This window comes from Gekko japonicus, unplaced genomic scaffold (genome assembly GCF_001447785.1).
Source record: "Gekko japonicus isolate JY-2015 unplaced genomic scaffold, Gekko_japonicus_V1.1 scaffold225, whole genome shotgun sequence".
NCBI classification, from domain to species: Eukaryota; Metazoa; Chordata; class Lepidosauria; order Squamata; family Gekkonidae; genus Gekko; species Gekko japonicus.
In genome coordinates this window covers 1,081,642-1,098,288 of record NW_015174280.1, presented here as the reverse complement: position 1 = coordinate 1,098,288, position 16,647 = coordinate 1,081,642, and the positions used below count along the sequence as shown (strand labels likewise).

The window sequence follows — 16,647 nt, the reverse complement described above, 5'->3', positions numbered from 1 at the left end:
CATGATGAAATCAACATATTTCACCACATTTAGAAGGAGGAATGAAAGCCTTTAGGTAAAAGCCTAGGACAGGAGGGGGGGAACTAAGTGGAAATCCTCTGGAAGACTGCATTTTTTAAAATTGTGGAATATATATATATTTTTAATTCTTTTGCCATGGAAGCTTGAGAGGGGAGATGAGAAAGGAGAAAGACTTGCTAATAAAAGGAAAAAATGGGGCAGCAATTACAACATAGCAGCCCAGACACAAATCAGGACTTGCTCAGTAGCAATCTTGCTTCGATCACAAGGTACACAGGAAACTTTATGCGTGCACGTGCACACCCTCCACCACACAGGGGAGGGGTAATACTTGCCTAACCTTAGTCATAAGAACTGCGATAATACACGTGAAGCATTTTGGACACTCTCACTTCCTGAAGAATTATCCATCTTTATTATTAACAGTATAGGTCATGGGAACTGTGCTCCTTTCATGGCACAGAACTTATTTTACTGGGTTCAGGGAGATACGGTAAAGTTTTGCATCTTGAACATACCAGTACTTTTCTCCAATGTGCTGTATTTGCAAACACCTGTAGATCTATGCTGTTACCAAGCAGCTCACAGAATGTAATCAATGCAGGACTCCTGCTGGAGGCTTACGAAAAAGATCAGATGTGCTCTTTGCATCAGGGCAGATTCCCGCATGTGCCATAAAACATACAAAATCTGACTTGAATTGCCGTCATATAAGCTGCAGATAAAGACCTACGGTCAATGCCAATTCAGCTGGAAACTTTATGGCTTGATTATGCTGCAATTGTGGTTTTCAAAAGCATCTGATAGCACATTAAAAAAATCAGCACACTGCCACGGTTGCTGCCTTGATGAAAGGTGTGTCTGCACTTAGCTCAACAAAATGCTTTCTGGATCACAGAACTGGTGGAAACTAGCCAGCCAGCAATGACGAGAATGATATCAGAACCAGCTGTTGAGTCCTCCCTATCAAAAGCTCTGCAGAAAAGATAAGTAGGGCGGCTGTTGCCTCTCTGTCTTACCTGGCGAAAAAGAACCCCGGTATCAGTGCAGTATCTGTTGGTCTGCTCTCCACCCTGGAGGAGGACAATGGACTTCCGTGGCACGTTGCTCTTTGCCCTCAGCCGATCGCACAGACGAGTTCTGTTCTGGGCAAAAAGTGCAGCTGGCACTTTCAAAGTTTCATTGCCAAGCCAAAAAAAGGGTCTAGAAAAGATGTTCAGAGGGGAAAGAGACAAATTAGTATTTCTATTCGAAATAATAGAGGAGGAGGAGGAGACGACTATGCAAAGGAGTCTCAAAGTGGCTTACAATCCCTTTCCCTTCCCTACAACAGACACCCTGTGAGGCAGGTGGGGCTGAGAGAGCTCTTTCGAGAACTGCTCCTGAGAGAACAGCCCTGAGAGAACTTGTGACTAATCCAAAATCACACCAGCAGCTACAAGTGGAGGAGCAGGGAATCACACCCGGTCTTCCCAGATTAAAGTCTGCACTCCTAAGCGCTACACCAAACTGGTTTATAAACCCAATGTATTCCTTTTCAGTCACCTCAGCTTATGCATAGGGTGTTGAAAGCATATCAAACAGGGGGCAGGAGGACTCAGTTAAATACCACACAGATCAGGACCCACCAATATTCTCTACAAAGGGTGCAAACTGTGTAAAACAGCATTGCTCAGGAGGGAACTTTTATAAAGGGCCGTATTACAAGGCAATTGTTGAGATGTTTAGGGAAGGGAGCAGCTGTATGGACTTTACTGTGCCTGTACATGTTATTTGTCCTCAGTACACTGTATTTCTGCTTTTGCAATAGCATTTACTGCTTGTTTAATATGTTGTTTGATACTTATGGGTTGCCCTTGCCACTTTTTAAAAGATTTCTGCAATCTAGTGCTTGTGAAATGGCTCATCCAACTGACTTCATTGACTTACACCGAGTAATCCTCCTTGAGTCTCAGTGAGCAAGGGAGACTGTGATAAACACGTAGAAAATTAAAAAAAAAAAGAGTCAAGAGTTCTGAGTTTCATCAAACACCCACAGAGGGAGATATCAAAGCAAAGGGGAGAAATGGTTCCGAGGGAAAGACACAATGGCACAATGCCGCCTCTAGTGCTCCACAAATCCCTTTTGGGAAACACTCTTGCAAGAACTGTGGGCCACATGTCTGTTCACAAAAGCTCTCTGCCTGGGTGTAACTGGCAGAGATGGGTTACGCTGGAATCAGCAGTGGCTTCCTCTCCTGGGCCCAACTTTGGAAAGGGGGCCAGGGCGAAGAGATGAAGGGCAGCTGGGAAGGAGCGGCACACACCACAAAAAGCAAGCAACCTGAGTCAGCTTCAGGCCGGAGACATCCACTGCAGTAGCAGCAGCTGCATCCTCAACATTATCACATCATATTGCCACTGAAGTTGTGGGGGGGGGGGTCTGGCCATGTGACTTCCCGGGAACCTTCCTGATAGGCTGCTGTCCTGGAGGGACACTGGCATCCCAGAACAAGTTGAGTGCTGCAGATATAGCTTGGAGACAGCCAGGAATTGGATCAAGGGGCATAAGCTCCCAGGCAGCACTGGAGACCACAACAAGGTGCACCTAAGCCCCTCACTCGATCTGAATGAAGTAGACCATAGAGGTTGCTCCTGGGTAGTCTGGACATTCTAATCCACCCTAGGGCATACAGCAGCCTGGAATCTCTCATCTGGCTGGCAAAGTGGAATGAGCTCCCGAAGGAGATCAGGGCCCTGCGCAATCTTTTACAGTTCCGCAGGGCCTGCAAGACGGAGCTCTTCCACCAGTCTTTCAATTAAGGAGCCGCCACCATTACAGAGCCCTGGCCACTATAAAGTCCTGGCCCTTGGGTTTGACATCTAGCCTACACTGCCTGTATATATCAAAAAGATCATGAGCTGAAGGATTGCTAGATCTTTGGGCACATTGTTAAAATACGCCATCGTAAATACTTAATTGGCCATCACCAGCACTCTATGAACTTGACTGCATAACGTGAAATGTGGATTTTAATTGTTATTTATGGGTCAACTTATGTTTTGACTGATGTGAGCCACTCTGAGCCTGCTTTGTGGGGAGGGCGGGGTACAAATTAAACCAACAAATAAATAATAAATAAAGTAAGAGCTCAATATTAATAAGATCTGTGGCTCTCCCTCAGTCAAATACCTGTAAGCATGTTGGCATACTGAGAGTGTGGCGTGGTGGTTAGTAACAGCAGAATTCTAGGAGCACTGGCTCTAATCTGGGAGAACCGGGTTTGATTCCCCACTCCTCCACATGCAGCTGCTGGTGTGACCTTGGGTCAGTCACAAGTTCTCTCAGAGCTGCCCTCTCCAGGGCAGTTCCCTCAGAGCTCTCTCAGCCTCACCTACCTCACAAGAATGTCTGTTATGGGGAAGGAAAAAGAGATTGTAGACCGCTCTGAGACTCCTTTGGGTAGTGAAGGGCAGGGTATAAATCCAATCTCCTCTTCTTCAGCTGCAGGTGTGGTGGTTAAAGGTTCCAGCTAGGACCTGGGAAAACCAGGTTCAAATCCCTACTCTGCCATGGAAGCTTTCTGGGGGACTTTGGACCAGTCATCCTCTCCATCTAACCTCCCTGACAGGGTGGCAGTGAGGCTGAGGCAGAGGAGAGGAGAAAGGTTGGAAGCCACTCTGGATCCCCACTGAGGAGAAAATCAAGGTACAAACATCCAAATAAATAAATACCACCTCTTCTTTTGCATAAATTATCCATCTCTTTTTTAAAAAAAACTATTTTGCATTCATTTACTCTGCTTTGCTAGCCACCAAGAAGGGTGTGAAACTACACGGGTCTACAGAGACAGTCGCTCAACCTGGCAGAGACAAAGTGGACTGGAGGCCCGGGGAAGGTTCCCCTGAGGTCAAGGCACTCTCTCTCCAGTCCTTGCTGTGGCCCCACTTCCTCCAGACCCCAACAGTAGCCAGCTGTATCAATAACCGCCTGACAGTCTCAATTTCGATTCATTCAGTAGAACTTCTTCGCAAAAGGGTCTCAGACAGTCACCGAAGGCCAACACGTACCAAACCACGAGCCGAGCTACGCTGGCGATGCCTTTGGCTGAGCACCGTTGCTAAGCTCAACCGTTGCTAAGATGAGGAAAATACATACATCAACTCGCATTAACCTGAGCGTGCTCAGTGCGATGTTCCCTCATGTATTAATTATTATATGGCTTTCTTCGCAAGCCGCAAGCCTGAAAGCTAACCTTTGCTTTTATAGCTGCAGAGAGCAAACTTCAGTGAGACTTCGGAGTCAGAAGTCCAAACAAGAGCACAAAGGAACTAATAACCTGTACAATTTTATGAAGCTAAAGATCAAACTGCTTAGATATGCAACGGCTTCGGGTCACCAACTTTTTTCTTCAAGGAAGCAAAAAAGAAGGGCCGTATTTCAGCAGTACAGCAAGACAAAGGCAAGGTAATTACCTAAGTTACTTGAGCTCGCTTCTTTCCCTTTTCACTTTTTTTGTCTTTTTTTTGGCGGGGGCCATGGCTCAGGGGCAGAAGAGGCACTTTTATTTATTTAAAACATTTATGTGCTACCTTTCCTACCAACAAAGGGGCCCCAACGTGGCAAACAATCATAACTATGTTAAAATACAATGTTTAAATCAAATATTTTAAAACGAATAAAACCTATCAACACCTAAACACACAAACTGGGAAGACAGGTCGGTGAGCGTTAGTGAGGGAACACCAAATGAAACCCAAAAGCCTTCACCCACTGGTGGAAGACACAACCCTGGGAGACATAAAAATCTTCCTGGGGAGGGAGTTCCAGAGTTTGGGTGTCACGAGGGACAAGGTTGCCACCCACCTAGTCTCAGAAGCACCCAAAACAGGCACTCGGAAGTTGGCCAGAGTGGTCAGGTGGGTTCATATTTGAGTAGGTGGACCGTCAGGTATGGTGGCTCCAAGCCATACAGAGCTTTAAAGGTCAATGCCAGCCACTGGAATTGGGCGCCAAACTAGATTGGGAGCCAGTGCAGTCATAACAAGACTGAAGTGATAACGCGGTTCCTGTAACCCTCTCCAATGGACATTCTGGCCACAACATTCTGTGCAGAGCACACAGGTCGGCCCTGTGCAGACCACACTGCAGTGGTCTGATCATGCTTTGCAAACAGATGTGAAAGACCTCCAGCTGAGTCCTGAAAAGCCACTGCCAGTTAGAGCAGGCCAGTGATCCCCAAAGTAGTCCTCATGGATGCCAGAGCGTGCACCAGTATATTTCCTAGTAGCACCCACTTCCTTCTTCCCCAAAGCACTTCTGTCCCAAGCAAAGAGTCAATCCTAGCTTTTCTGCCATCCTATTGGAGCAGGGGGACCTCCAGAAGAACCCAGGAGGCACCGATTTTGTATCTACAGGAAGCATCCATTCAGAAAGAGCTCCCTCTATCATTGGAACCTCCCTTCATTTGGTGGGACAGCCTAGCATCTATTGTGACTGGATGCTAGCGCCCCCCCATGGCAGCTGTTTTGTGATTGGTTCCATCCCACTGTTTTTGGTCATCAAGACCGCAGCTGACAATTTTAAACCACGGTTGACTGTAACTATGGTTAGTTTGTGAAACCCAGCTTCAGCTTACAGATGGTCCCTCTGTAACTGAAGGGCACAGTACCCTGGAATAAACCATGATGGAATAAACTATGCATTTGCATAGCACGTGAAACATAGCACAGTGCCCTGGAATTTGCATAGCACGTGAAACATAGCACAGTGCCCTGGAATAAACTATGCATTTGCACAGCACGTGAAACCAAAGTTAAAGACTTAAGCTGGTTAATAAACTTTGACTCAGTGTTAAGGCAGTCCTCCTGGCTTCTTTTGTGTAGGCGTTATTTTGCATGGTAAGCCCTCTTGATTGGGATGGCAGGAACACGGCATGTGAAGAAATGCATTTTTTCTTTGGAGGTTTGAAATGAGCAAAACCTTCACTATGAGTTTTAAAAGCTCCCCCCCCACCCCCGGTCTGCTCTCCCCGGGCAGAGAACAAGCAGGGAGGAGGAAGTCCGTCAATGGTTTTCCAGGCTCATCTCAGCTACCTCTTAAGAAATGCTAATAGGTCTAGCTAGGGAAAACAGGAGGGTCCAGACTTTCCCCCCCTTCCAAGCAGGGAACAGAGATTTGGAGGAATGAGAGAGATGTCAGGAAGGAACATTCTGGAGACTTCAAGAAAAGAGTCTCTGACCCGACCTGACCTGTTCAGTGAGTGGGGAAAAAGAGAGGGGATAAAACTCAGGGGACCAAGGAGGAAGTTCTCTTTCTCTTGTGCCAGTCCATGAGGGCAGACCGAACCCTTGACTGAGGAGGCAGCCATTGACCATGTGCTTGCCTGAAGAGCTGGGAGAAAGCTTCAAGGTAGTTCTGTAGAGATCTGTAACTTCCTAAGCTCAGGAGCCTGTCCTATACTTTAACATTTGATAGGGTATGTTTAGAGACAGGGACAGAGGACTGGCATTTTACCCATTTCTTTTGAATCCCTTGCTCAGTTTGGTGCTATACTAAAAGTATGCTTGTGACATTTTGTCTTTAATAAATACTTCATAACTTCTGATGCTAGTAGTGGTTCCTCTGTACCACATTAACCTCCACCATCTTGGATATGCTATTTTAAATGGAGTGCCATGGGGAAGGCCAGCAGTTGACAAGTAGCTATTCTTCCAGGGGTGCACAAGGCAGTAACCTGTCCATGTGGTGACCAGGTGCTGAGCAGCAGGAGACACAGAGGCAAGTCCTCAGAACTCAGAAGGGAAGCTGGGAGTCCTGACCCTCCCAGCAGGCAATTCCTTACAAAGGTCAGGTGCTTGTGATGGGCTACTTGAGCGAGAAAGAAAAGCCTCTCCAGGTGTTGGGAAATCCTTGGAGGGCAGGGTTGGAATAGGGCCTGCAGGCCGGAGCAGGCCCATTCCACCCCATGGTATATAAAAAGGCATCCAATAAATAAACAAGCATCTTAACCTGTTTTCTCCCAATGTGAACAGCAACAGAATCACCTCTTAAATCACCTCTGCTTATCACTACCCTTCAAGTGCACAGGTACCTAAAAAGAGACAGACTCAGCCAATGTCCCTGGCCATTCAACTTTGGCAATAAACCTTTGCTAGAACCTCAGTTTAGGGAGAAGTGGCAGAGCTGCGCATTAGTGCCCAGAGGATCCTTGGATCAAGGTGGTGTACCAGAGCCAAACCTAGCCTCTGGTGAGTCTCTTCACTGAAGCAGAATGGAATTGCGTGGAGGGTGATGGGAAAGTGTTAGCGAGCCACATCCTCTTATCAAACCAGCCAGCCTAATGCTGTTAAGCCCATATCTGGTATGAAATGTCTAAAGAACAGACCATTTTCTAGAACATCCATAAACCAGTATAAACAATTCCACGTAAGTCACTTAGTGTAACGGTAAACCATGGGTGATGTAAGTAGAAATGAAGCATGCTGGTAAGTTCTGCAAGAGCCTGATGTCAATTTGCCTAAATATGCTTATGCTTCTGTTAATAAAGTTGTCAGCATCTTAAACTTTCTTAGGAACAGATGCTTTCCTTGATCATGATCAATCTATACAGGAATAAGTTTCTACTCCAGTTGTTAGTAGTGGTTGGACCCCTTCTTTGAACCCAGCTAAAATTAGTTCTTTTCTCAGGTTAGATTATCTTCTGCCCCTCCTCATGACTGGGTAGCAGTTACAGATATTTATAGCTCATTAAGCCAAGTTTTGGAATCCTGTTTTATTGCATGGCTGATTGTATGTACTATGCTGTGCTAATTGCCCTGTTTTTAATCGTGCAATTGCCTTGAGTCGCAGTGGAAAAGGTAGACTGTAAATGCAGTAAAGAAAAAAACACAATGATTTAAAGAGGGTCATACCTGTTTAGAATTGCAAATTATAGCAACTATTAAAAAAAATGATCTGGTGTAAAATTAAACCCAAAATTATACACAAATATTTTAAAACCTAGACTTGGAGGCTCCGTTTAAAAGTTTAAACCATGATTAGTTTGCAAAACCCAGATGCATCTTGCAAATGATCACACAAACCCTTCACACCTTTGCTCTGTAGCCAGGATATGTGATGCCAGGCAATAAGCCAGCACGTCTGTGTTCAAACATCATGTGAAACCATAGTTAAGATTTAACCATAGTTAATAAACCAGCTTTACATCATGGTTTCAGATCATACTTTGACAGGCCCTAATAAACCACAGTCAACAGAGTGGCCCATGGTCAGTGAGACAATCACACCATGGTCGGTTTAATGAAGCTGTGTCTTCGGTACAGATTTGAGATCACTTAAGAGAGAGAATACCAAAGAGACCGAGGTCCCTTGAATCTAAACTAATGGGATTCTACAGAACACGTCATCTGTGTGATTTGGATTATGCCTGTAAACTGTATTTGCTTAATTTAAACTCTTTAGATGCAGTTAATCATTGCAGCAACCAGTTAGTATGCATACTTTTTCAGGAAACGTGGATTTCAAAGTGAGTAATTTGATTTAAAGTCACCTCAAATTAAAATCAAGATGAATACTCCACTACAGAGCTAAACAGAGAAATGGCACAAATCCAATGCAGTTCAGTCTTCACTCACAAAGTCGGTATCTTTCTTTGAATTACAGATCTGGATTTGCTATTCCTCCAAACTGGTTTACCACCCGATTCTCAGGGGCCACAGCAAACAAGTCTGAACATCTGCCCTGTTGTATTGCACGCTGTAACGCCCTGGCTTGCCTCTTGAAATGGGAACTCCCCTGGCCACTGGCAGAGCAGATTAGAAGAGGAAAAGAAGAATTTACAGAAAGGGCAGTTGGAGAGCTGAAGGAGGAAGGAGGAGAAAGAGAGAAGAACCAACGCCCTGAAGATCACCAAAGCGGCTCCCTGAACCAGGAGTGTACAACAGTGGAAACATACAACTCCCAACTGCGACCGAGGGCTACTAGTAGGGTTGCCAGCCCTAGGTTGGGAAATACCTGGAGATTTGGGGGCTGAAGCCGGGGGGGGGCAGGGACTTCAATGGGGCAGGATGCCATAGAATGCACCTTCCAGTTTGGTGTAGTGGTTAAGTGCACGGACTCTAGTCTGGGAGAACCGGGTTTGATTCCCCACTCCTCCACTTGCACCTGGATGGATGGCCTTGGGCAAGCCGTAGCTCTGATAAGAGCTGTTCTTGAAAAAGAGCAGTTTCTGTCAAGAGCTCTCTCAGCCCCACCTACCTCACAGGGTGTTTGTTGTGGGGAGGGGAAGGGAAAGGAGTTTGTAAGCCGCTCTGAGACACCTTTGGGTAGTGAAGGGCGGGATATAAATCAAATCTCTTCTCTTCTCTCTCTCTTCTTTGTATGGCCTGATCCAACATTGGCTTCTCTTGTGTTCTTGAGTTCTTGTATTGTGAAAGGGAGAAAAATACTTCTTCTCTGTCTTCTCAATCCCATGCATAATTCTGTAAGCCTCTATCATGTCACCCCTTAATCATAATTTCTCCAAGGTAAAAATCCCTAACCTTTAACCTTTCTTCATAGGGAAGGTGTCCCATCCCCTTAATCATTTTAGTTGCCCTTATGTACCTTTTCCAATGCTAGAAGCTTTTTTGAGGTATAGTGGCCAGAACTGTACAGTGTTCCAAATGAGGCCACACAACAGATTTACAGAGGGGCATTACGATATTGGCTGATTTGTATTCAGTCCCCTTCTTAAGAATCCCCAGCATATCATTTGCTTTTTTATTGTAGTCGCACACTGAGACGACATCTTCAGTGAGTTATCTACTACGACTCCAAGGTCTCATTCCAGTCTTTAATCCACAAAAAGACTTGTCCTCTTATCCCATGACGGCCGAGTTTACTTAGGAGCCTTTGATAAGGAACTTTATCAAAAACTTTCTGGAAGTCTTGGTAAACAACATCTATTGGGTCACCCTTGTTCACATGTTTGTTCACCCCCTCATAGAACTCTAATATGTTAGTGAGATAAGATCTTCCCTTACAGAACCCATGCTGATTCTTTCTCAATAGTTTTTATTCATCAGTGTGCCTACTAGTTTTTTAAAAATGGATTCCACCAATTTGCCTGGTTAGAGTCACCAGGCTGTGATTTCCTGGATCTCCCCTGGAAAAATTTTCAAGAACGGGGGTTACATTAGCTACCTTCCAGTCCTCAGGAATGGAGGCAGATTTTAGTGATTTTTCACATTCAAGTGTTTTCAGGACTCTTGGATGTGTGTCTGGTAATTTGTCAATTTTTAATTTGTCCATCAGACCTCCCCTCCCCCATCCTCAATATGACTCAGATCTCTTGACATCCCTCCTGAAATCAGCAGTTCTGGAGTGGGCAAGCACCTTCCATCTTCCACACTAAAGACAGGGGCAAAAAATGTATTCAACTTCTCTGCCATTTCCCTATCATCCTTTAGTGATGATGTAAACTGTTTTTTTAAATGACAATTTGCTGATAGGCAGATTCATCAAGAATACCCTTAACATAGGCTGTCTCAGACATTTAAAGCCATTTTTTTTAAAAAAAAATCCTAAACAGAATTGTGCCGAGGTGGTCGCACACCTATCCACACCCTGAGCCATACAGTGGCTAGAGTTCAGTTGGACACTGCCTGGCACCAAGGGAGTGCCCTCCCCATACCCCACCCTAGCCATACAGCCAATAAGCAGATGGTGGGGACAAACTCCTTTCATCAACAGGTGCCTCCAGGTGGTCACCAAGTTTCCCCTCATTATACATTTTAATTTTATACAACATTCAGCCCACTGGGCCCTGCTTCCTCCAAGGCTTGAGGCGGCGATATCCCAGGGTGCTGTGTGTGCTACTGAATCATAGGAGCAGCTTCTAGGATACATTCCTCAGAGGACCCATAGAGAAGAGAAAGAGGGGCATCACACAATGTCCACTTCCAGCTCCCATTCTGGACAGCAAGATACAGATATGCAGGGTCACTAGCATCCTTACAGGACAGTTGCTCTGACACCCTCTCCACTATTTCCCCAGGATCATCACCACGTTCCCAACCATAAACAAGAAGCGCCAACCAAGAGTGCAAAGGGATGGGAACCCTTGCATGACCAGGGAGATGCCATTCCCACAAGAAGTGCTCACAAATCATGCCCTGGGGCACCCTATTTGGGTGGAAAGGTGGCACATAAAATTTTTAAATAAAATTGCTTCCTGTGGTTTCATGAAAACACCCACCTGGTTTCATAAGACAAGCATGGAACTCACACATACACCAGAGGCTCGATAAAAACAGCAATCAGAGGCTTATGCTTTTCAAGCACACAGTAAGCAGCTGAAGCTGTCATCTTGTGCACATTTACCCAGGAGTAAGCCACACTGGATGCAGGATGACTTACTTCTGAGGATCCTTGCATACAGCTAGGTTTTTGCTAGCTGAGGTGTGAGCACACATGAGGAAGCTGCCTTACCTATACTAAGACAAACTTCTAGTCTACCCAGGTCAGCACTGTCTACTCTGAATGGCAGTGGCTCTCTAGGGACTCAGGAAGAAACCTCCCTATCACTGACTATCTGATCCTTTTAAATGGAAATGCCAGAGATCGGACTTTGGACCTTCTGCATGCCAAGTAGGCAGGCTCCACCACTGGGCCATGGCTCCTCTGTCACAAACTCACTAAGTGTTCCTAACCAGGCTGGTCTGTCTGCAGCATGGGCACAATACAGGCCCACTTCACAAGGCTATTGTAAAGGTCAATGGGAATTGCAATAGTCTCAACCCCTCAATGGCTGGTCATCCCAGCCCAAGTATTTTATTTTCCTTCTTCTTATGAAAATAAGTGGCATTCATGCCAAAGCAACTTCAATCGTCCCCTCCCTAATGTGACCACAAAGGAATTAAGCCAAGGAAATATTTGTCCTGAAGTCCAAGGTAGGAATGGGGCTATAAAACATGGTCATTTCTTCTTGTAAAGGTTCACACTTTGAGGTCTCAAGGGCACAGCAGGAGACAGCGAACTGTTTTCCCAGGTCTATTCACCCCTCTCGACTCTTTGCTGAGAACTTCGTAAAGCACACAGTGTGAAACTCCAAAGACTTCTCTGACATCTTGTTATTTTCCAGGTTGTTTGTAAGAGCAGAGAGCACTGAGGTCATGATTTTGATGATACACACTAAGAATCTAAGTTCTGTCATGGCAAAACTCAGATGCCCTGAATCAAAAGCAGAAAGGACTTCACTTAGATAAAGAAGACCATCTTTCCCCCAGATAACAGTAGGATTTTTTAAACTTTCAGCACCAGCTAAGTATTGCCATGGCACAAAGATCACTCACAGCACAAAGGGGGGAAAGTGGCATGGGAACTCTGAATGTCTTTAAGTCACTTTGAGAATCTGTTTGCAGTAAAAAGCCACTAATAAGTGTACTAAATATATTTTAAAAGGCCACAGAAGCAGAAAGTAATTGCTTACATGGAAATTTCGAGGTGCTGCAGTTTGGAAGCCACGTAATTCTACACCTCTGTTTCCAAAGCACATCTGATAGCTGATGCCTCTGCTGCTTAACAGCAAGGCTTTTTTTCCCAGGCTTTGGATACCTATTAATTGTTCCTTATTTCCCTCCTCCCTGCCCTCCTCCCCAGCAGTTACTCTAGTCTATTAGGTTTCCCAGGGGTTAAACTGGAGTAAACTCAGCACAGGACTGCACTGCAGATAGCGTCACCTTCCCAGGGAAAGATCTGTCAACTACATGGCATTGTCCTTCCCACCAGACCTCCTTCCCTCCGGTTCAAGGTGTACCTGTGAGTGCAGGGTGGGGGTGGATGGATCAACACACTGTTTGGTCCCAGCTGAACTTCCAGCAGTATAATTTCTGGGGCATGCTGAGCTTAGAGGCTCCAGACCCAGAGCACCCAAGGAGAAGGAGTAGCCTGAAAGGGTCCTTTCTGTTTCTGCCTCCTCACTACATTGCCAGGGTCGAAGGAGCTCCCAACCAAGATCACACTTCGATTCCTCTCTGTATTTCTTTTACACCCCACAATTCTCCCTAGTGGGGGAACAAAAGCAGCTTACATCATTCTCTCCTCTATTTTATTCTCAACACAGCCCTGCAAGAGACGTTAGTCTGAGCGTGTGGGTGAGTGACCCAAGGGCATCCAGCAAACTTCTATGGCAGAGCAGGGACTCAAACCTGGATCTCCAAGATCAGAGTCTGACACTCTAACCAGCACCCACCCCTGACCCTCAAGCAAACTATCTAGAATTCTGAGGCACCCCAAAGTCTCTTGAAGGCTATTCCTGTTTAGAGCAAAGATGACAGCATTGAATACACAAAGCTGCCTTATACTGAATCATCAGACCCTTGGTCCATCAAGGTCAGTATTGTCTACTCAGAATGTCAGCAGCTCTCAAGGGTCTTTCACATAACCTACTGTCACCTACTTTGGTGGAGCTAAAGGAAAGGGAATAGAATGGGAGAAAGATGCCACTGCAAGGCAGAGGGGAAGCAAAAGGGGGCAAAGCAATGACTGATGCAGTTTATTATGCTGCTATGTCTCCCCCACTTTGAAAATCAAAGTAGTAGCAACACCATACATCAGGCTTAATTTATCAGATGGGAAAGGGGGATTCTTGGATATACATCCCAACACGCTTCAGGAAAAGTAAGAAACAAGAAAAACAGATGTGCCAATCTGGAAAAAGATATACAAGCCAGAAACAGAAGTGTCAGACATGCTCTTTAATTCTTAAAGCTGTACAGAACACTTCCCTACCAACATTTTACAGATGAACACTGGCACAGTTGTGTTATCTGCAATGCACAGGATCACTGCTGATAGGTGAGCAGGCTGCAACTAAGGTACTATATATGCTCTTACTCTCCCACATTTGGGCTTGCTTGGGAAACAAGGTGACACACTTTGCTTCAGAAGTCAGGTAGTCTTTTGAATACTTAAGAGAACTTAGAGAAAATCTGCCACTCAAACCAAGTTTACTATCCTGGGCAAGGAAACACAGGCAGGATGGAAGAGAAGCTATACATATGTTCACACGCACATTAATACTGATGAAGACACATCCTACTTAACCTTATCATGGAGAGATCTTGACAGAAGAAGTTATAACATGACAACTATCACGCATGCATGCACAACAGCCTATTTGAAAGTCATCTCCAACATTTCCCCCCAAAGGTCTAACAGAAACAACTGGTGTAAATACAGTTACATTTCACAGGAAAAACCAGGGAAAACAGTGCTTTCAAATATGTTATTACATGACATTACATTTGCGATTTACATACCGCCCTATCCATGAGGCTCAGAGCGGTTTACAGACACAATTTGTACCTATGCTAGGAGTACAATGGTAAGGGGAGGGTATTTTCCTAACTATTATTCTATTGCTAATGGCTGCCTTGAGCATGGGGAGGGGGACAGGACATAAAGAAAATCATGTACAAACAACAATCCTATCCTGCTGCGTCCTCCTCCGCCTTCTGACTTTGGAGCTCCGTTTGGAGCTCTGTGCTTCCTCTGCCTCCCTCCCGTGAGTATTGCGGGTCCACCCCTTGTAACCTACTGTCACCTACTTTGGGGGAGCCAAAGGAAAGGGAATAGAATGGGAGAAAGATGCCACTGCAAGGCAGAGGGGAAGCAAAAGGGGGCAAAGCAATGACTGATGCAGTTTATTATGCTGCTATGTCTCCCCCACTTTGAAAATCAAAGTAGTAGCAACACCATACATCAGGCTTAATTTATCAGATGGGAAAGGGGGATTCTTGGATATACATCCCAACACGCTTCAGGAAAAGTAAGAAACAAGAAAAACAGATGTGCCAATCTGGAAAAAGATATACGAGCCAGAAACAGAAGTGTCAGACATGCTCTTTAATTCTTAAAGCTGTACAGAACACTTCCCTACCAAGATTTTACAGATGAACACTGGCACAGTTGTGTTATCTGCAATGCACAGGATCACTGCTGATAGGTGAGCAGGCTGCAACTAATGTACAATTTATGCTCTTACTCTCCCACATTTGGGCTTGCTTGGGAAACAAGGTGCTCTGGGAAACTGACACACTTTGCTTCAGAAGTCAGGTAGTCTTTTGAATACTTAAGAGAACTTAGAGAAAATCTGCCACTCAAACCAAGTTTACTATCCTGGGCAAGGAATCACAGGCAGGAAGGAAGAGAAGCTATACAGTGGCATACAGTGTTCACACACTCATTAATACTGATGAAGACACATCCTACTTAACCTTATCATGGAGAGACCTTGTCAGAAGGAGTTATAACATGACAGTTATAACATAATATCACGCATGCATGCATAACAGCCTATTTGAAAGTCATCTCCAACATTTCCCCCCAAAGGTCTAACAGAAACAGCTGGTGTAAATACGGTCACATTTCACAGGAAAAACCCGGGAAAACAGTGTTTTCGAATATGTTATTACATGACATTACATTTGCGATTTACATACCGCCCTATCCATGAGGCTCAGAGCGGTTTACAGACACAATTTGTACCTATGCTAGGAGTACAATGGTAAGGGGAGGGTATTTTCCTAACTATTATTCTATTGCTGATGGCTGCCTTAAGCATGGGGAGAGGGACAGGACATAAAATCATGTACAAACAACAATCCTATTCTGCCCAGTGACTCTCCTGGGGTACTCCCTCATTACACATTGCTTCACTGGCTTCTGATGCTGGGTGTGTCAGGGGTTTGTTTAAAACAAGAAACTGGTGGGATTGGGAAGCTTACTAGAATTCCTCAAAAAGAACTGGCCACACAGAGTTCTAGTTATCTTTTAAAATGATATTACCAGCAATCACATAAAGCTGCCTTATATTGAGTTAGGCCACCGGTCTAGCAAGGTCAGTTATCTGCAATGCACAGGATCACTGCTGATAGGTGAGCAGGCTGCAACTAATGTACAATTTATGCTCTTACTCTCCCACATTTGGGCTTGCTTGGGAAACAAGGTGCTCTGGGAAACTGACACACTTTGCTTCAGAAGTCAGGTAGTCTTTTGAATACTTAAGAGAACTTAGAGAAAATCTGCCACTCAAACCAAGTTTACTATCCTGGGCAAGGAATCACAGGCAGGAAGGAAGAGAAGCTATACAGTGGCATACAGTGTTCACACACTACGGCCACAGCAGGCACGGCACAGCGAGCGCTTCTCCGGTCCGCTTCCCGCTCCCGCTCGCCAAGCCTCCGTTCCCTTTGCAGAGAGCTCCTGCTTCCCCGCCCCAGCAGCAAGACAGCCGCTGCGCTCCAGCTTACCCTTCGGACGCAGCCATCTTGCCTCACCGGCTTCGCTCGGTCATATGATCACCGCTGGGCTTGTCAGCCACTTATGAGAGGCGAAGGAGGCGGAGCCTGGTTGCTCCTGGCCAAGTCGCTCGTTTCCGCTGCTCTTGTGGCTGGTCCCAATGGAGTGGGGTGGGGCTGAGCGCCTTTGTGAAGCGGCGCGGATGCGGAGAAGGGGAGGGTGGTCCTACCGCGGTCCTGAAATCTTCTCTCCTCTCTCCTTATATATAATTGAATAGTGGGTGCCAAAGTTCTAATTCTAAAATGCACTCCCTTAGTGTATGGCTGATGGCACTGCTCCTCAGCATATATCACCACCAATCA

General features: G+C 45.5%; 1 protein-coding gene across 1 annotated transcript in view; it reads right to left on the bottom strand.

Annotated features, from left to right (window-relative positions):
- Window positions 1–16,393, bottom strand: part of PEPD (peptidase D) — a 226,760-nt gene extending 210,367 nt beyond the window's left edge. The window contains exons 1-2 of the mRNA XM_015423842.1: window positions 16,297–16,393; window positions 1,041–1,224 (exon numbers count right to left, since the gene is read on the bottom strand). Of these exons, the coding sequence (XP_015279328.1) occupies window positions 1,041–1,224; window positions 16,297–16,313 (201 nt within the window). The 5' untranslated portion in view covers window positions 16,314–16,393. The remainder of the gene's footprint in view (window positions 1–1,040; window positions 1,225–16,296) is intronic.
- Between the last annotated feature and the right edge of the window lie 254 nt (window positions 16,394–16,647).